The following is a 3,986-nucleotide window of genomic DNA, read 5'->3' as shown; positions in this document are numbered from 1 at the left end:
ATTCTCTTCCTTAGTCTTGTTACCCCCTAACCTGAGGAAACAACCTTTCTCGGTGAGGTTGTCCTGGTTAAAACACATAGTGCTAAGAGGGGGAGCGAACATATGTCATATACGCCAAGTCCCCACACACAGGAGATGTCCCTCACGGTCTCAGCCCTGTGGCTGGACCACCCGGGGGCCTGGAGGGCAGACCAGAGGTGTGGGGGTGGAGGTGGGGGACCCTAGGGCTGGGCAGAAAGAGCCCCCGCACCCCCAGCTCCCTGGACTGATGTGGAAACATGGCCTGGTGCCGGGGAGACGGGGAGACGTTGGCCTCAGCTGAGTGGGGACAGCAGGGCCATCAGGCCCCTCGTTAAGGACCTAATGACCCTGCAGCCCCAGAGGTGCTGACGGCCAAGGCGGGTTCCTGGGCACCCAGCACACTCTGCTCCGGGCAAATGGTCCGGAACGTGTAGCCTCAGCCCCGGGCCATCTGCCACCCCCTGGGGTGCCAACCGGCCCGGCAGGTGGGGCTATAAAGCAGGCCGGGCCCGGCAGCCCCCAGCCCTCCGCCCTCCGCCCTCCGCCCTCGGCACCCACAGGCTGTCAACAAACCAGTGGGTCAGGGACACTGGGCTTCTGGGTTCGGGCCCCCCTCCTGGGTCGGGGCAGCCCTTCCAGGTACAGGGTTTTGGGCTTTTCCAGGGATGCGGGCTGTTCCCTCAAAGCGCTGGAGGGTGAGCACCGGGTGGGGGGGTCCCCGCCGGGCACGGGCCCCTCACTGGCATCGACCCCACCCGTCCCCAGTCCTCGACGCCCGGCCATGGCCCTGTGGACGCGCCTCCTGCCCCTGCTCGCCCTGCTGGCCCTCTGGGCGCCCGCCCCCGCCCAGGCCTTCAATCACGAGCACCTGTGTGGCGAGGATTTGGTGGATATCATGACCATAATATGTGGAGATCAGGGCTTCAAAAATCCCAAGGCCGCCCGGGAGCTGCCCGACCCGCAGGGTGAGCCACCACCCCTCACCCCTCGGTCACATCCTAAAGGGACCGGCTCCCTGGCCAGCGTCGGCTCCAGGGAAAGAGAGTGGGTGACCCCCGAGGGGGGGCCTGTTTCCTCCCTGACTTCCATCCCCCCTCAGACAAGCACCCGCCTGCTCCCTCTGCCTCGGACTGCAGCTGCCCGGCAGTGTCATCTTGGGGTTCGGTCCTGGCCATGGGGGTGCCCCCCTCTCCTCCCTGAATGCCTGTGGCGCCCAGGAGCGGGGCAGGCTGTGTGAGGTTGCCCTGGGGGCCGAAGGCAAAATGCAGGGGCCACCCCGGGGGCAGGGCCCGCTCTCCCCAGGTCTGCTCGGGGCAGGACCAGCGTGGGGTCCCCGGGCGGCCCTGATGGCAGATCCCCGTCTCTCCTCCTGGGCAGAGGGGGAGGTGGACATGGGCGCAGGTGGCCCAAAGGCCCTCACCGTGGAGGAGCTCCTGCAGAACACTGACATCGTGGAGGTGTGCTGCACCAACATCTGCTCCTTCTATGATATGGAGACCTACTGCAACTAGGCCGCCCTGGGCCTGGCCGCTCCCTGCCCCCCGAGACCCAATAAACCCCTGAACCAGCCTTGCCTGTGTGGTCTGTGCGGTGTGGGCGGGTGGGGGGGGAGCAGGCACAGGGGCCACCGCCTTGGGCATGGCTGCTGTGGGGCACCCCCGAGGTCCCCCTCTTTCTCTTGCACTGGCCCCTCTGAGCCTCCTCCACACTCACCCGGTGCCCTGGGCAGGTGGTACTGCCCCCAGGTGGCCAGCTCCTTCAGCACCCGAGGTCCCTGCCTGGTCCTGGGTGGACTCCCGTCCACGGCCGCTTCAGGAGGGACAGAGAAGGGGGGCCTTGGGAGGCTGGGAACGGGGCTGGCAGGGAGCTGAGCCTTCACTCAGCCCCGAGCGCTCGGGCCCCGGGGGCTGTTGGGGGAACAGAATGGGCTGTTCAGGAGGCTGCCCCCACTTTTGGGCGGAGAAGCCCGCTGCTGGGGCCTCCTGGGGGGGCCCTCGGAGGGGAGAGGCTGGGCCGAGAGGGAAGAGGAGGGCATGAGATGCTGCCCAGCTCGGGGTGGGCTAGGCAGCCAGGGACCCCAGCCCGGACCCGGCAGGAGGAGCCCCGGGGCCCTGGGGGACACAGGACAGGACAGGCAGCACCCCGGGACCCCGTGCTGGGGCTCCGGGCTGTGTCCCCCACAGGCTACAGCCCACAGCCCTGGGTTGAGGCCGGGACCCCGCCCCCTCCGCCCTCTCCTCCCCCCGACAGCCACGTCCCCCCGCCCCACGCCGGCGGTCACCCCCAGACCTGCCACCAGGTCCCTCGAGGTCCAGGTCTTCACCCTCCTCAGCACCCACGGCTGCCCAGGTGGCTCCACTGGGCACTCCCTCAGGTCCCGCCTGGCAAGCCAGGGAGCCTGGGAGGTCAGCGGGTGACCTGACCCCACCAAGGCCTGGCCAGCCTGCCGGCCACTGGGCCAGGCCAATCTGTACCTTAACTCCTGTGCTAGCAAGCATATGTGTTAAAAGATCAATACAGAGTCTTCTTTCTTGGACTCAGTACGGCACATCTTCTCAATCTAAGGTCCGTACTATCCACCTTCTTACCCTACTTACCCTCTATAGGGGGGTCTGCAGCTCCCTGGTGGAGTCCTATCCGTCCCGAGTGTGGGGGTTCTCAATGGGGGCGGGGGGGCTTACCTAAAGGAATCCTGTTCCAGGCGTTCCCATAGGTGTGGACGGAGTCGGCGAAGAAGGAAGGACACGGTGGCACCGTTCAGGTGATCATCATAGCGAGGTTCTCTCTTTATTGTCCTGTTACATCTGTGTTTATACCATCTGACCCTATAAGCATGCCTCTATAATCACATCATGGTATGTTTTGGGTAACGTTCTACAGTTCCTTGTTTCTTATCTGACCTTTGCCAAATATCCGGTCTCCATCTGGTTCTGTTGATTTTAATCCTGTCTAGGTTAATCTCTGTGTTCCATCACAAGGGCCATTCCAAGGTTGCTGCTCTACTGATAGGCTACAAGGAAGTGACTGAAGGAGATTATCCTACCCAGTAAAGGTTATGTTCTCCCGGCCTGGCTGCTTGCCTTCCCTGGGACTGCCCTGTGTTGGTGGGTCTCCAGGGGTATAGGCTTTGCTGCTTTCCCTGGTGGGCAGACCCCTGGGGATGTGGGCCCAACAAGTCCCAAATTTATTGCCAACAGTCTTAGTCCAAGTTCTTCATAAGTAGTACATGGTATTTCTGTAACACTAGGGGGCTTTATTGATTTATTCTCTTCCTTAGTCCTGTTAACCCCTAACTTGGGGAAACAACCTTTCTCAGGGAGGTGGTCCTGGTTAAAACACATAGCGCTAAGAGGGGGAGCAAACATATGTCATATACGCCAGGTCCCCACTCAAAGGCGATGTCCCTCAGGGTCCCAGCCCTGCGGCTGGACCACCTGGGGGCCTGGAGGGCAGACCAGAGGTGTGGGGGTGGAGGTGGGGGACCCTAGGGCTGGGCAGGAAGAGCCCTCACGCCCCCAGCTCCCTGGGCTGATGTGGAAACATGGCGTGGTGCTGGGAAGACAGGGAGACGTTGGCCTCAGCTGAGTGGGGACAGCAGGGCCATCAGGCCCCTCGTTAAGGTCCTAATGACCCTGCGGCCCCAGAGGTGCTGACGGCCAAGGCGGGTTCCTGTACACCCAGCACACTCTGCTCCGGGCAAATGGTCCGGAACGTGTAGCCTCAGCCCTGGGCCATTTGCCACCCCCTGGGGTGCCAACCGGCCCGGCAGGTGGGTCTTTATACCTTGCCGGATCCGCCAACCTCCAGCCCATCGCAAACGGCATGATGAACTTGAATCGACAGCGGCATCAGCACGTCGTCACTTTGCATATAAGTTTGCCTATGGGGAAACTGGGGGCGAAGAAGTTGTCCAGATCGCGACTGTTTAAATCGAACTGGTGAAAGTCATGCCCGGGATTGGCTGA

General features: G+C 63.0%; 1 protein-coding gene across 1 annotated transcript; it reads left to right on the top strand.

The window, feature by feature from the left end:
• Positions 1 to 802: 802 nt before the first annotated feature.
• INS (insulin) lies at positions 803 to 1,532 on the top strand. Its single transcript, XM_006109520.3, has 2 exons — positions 803 to 986; positions 1,399 to 1,532. Exons 1-2 carry the CDS (start codon positions 803 to 805, stop codon positions 1,530 to 1,532), a joined length of 318 nt encoding a protein of 105 aa, XP_006109582.1.
• The last annotated feature ends 2,454 nt before the right edge of the window (positions 1,533 to 3,986 follow it).

Source organism: Myotis lucifugus, unplaced genomic scaffold (assembly GCF_000147115.1).
Source record: "Myotis lucifugus unplaced genomic scaffold, Myoluc2.0 scaffold_10900, whole genome shotgun sequence".
Classification (NCBI taxonomy): domain Eukaryota; kingdom Metazoa; phylum Chordata; class Mammalia; order Chiroptera; family Vespertilionidae; genus Myotis; species Myotis lucifugus.
The sequence above is the reverse complement of the archived record's forward strand: the minus strand, read 5'-3'. Positions and strand labels throughout refer to the sequence as shown.

What these genes read in the sequence shown, in the direction of transcription:
- INS (XM_006109520.3), top strand. Translation starts at nt 803, where the DNA reads ATGGCCCTGTGGACGCGCCTCCTGCCCCTGCTCGCCCTGCTGGCCCTC. An exon ending in GGAGCTGCCCGACCCGCAGG is followed by an intron (nt 987 to 1,398) that starts GTGAGCCACCAC and finishes CCTCCTGGGCAG; the next exon opens with AGGGGGAGGTGGACATGGGC.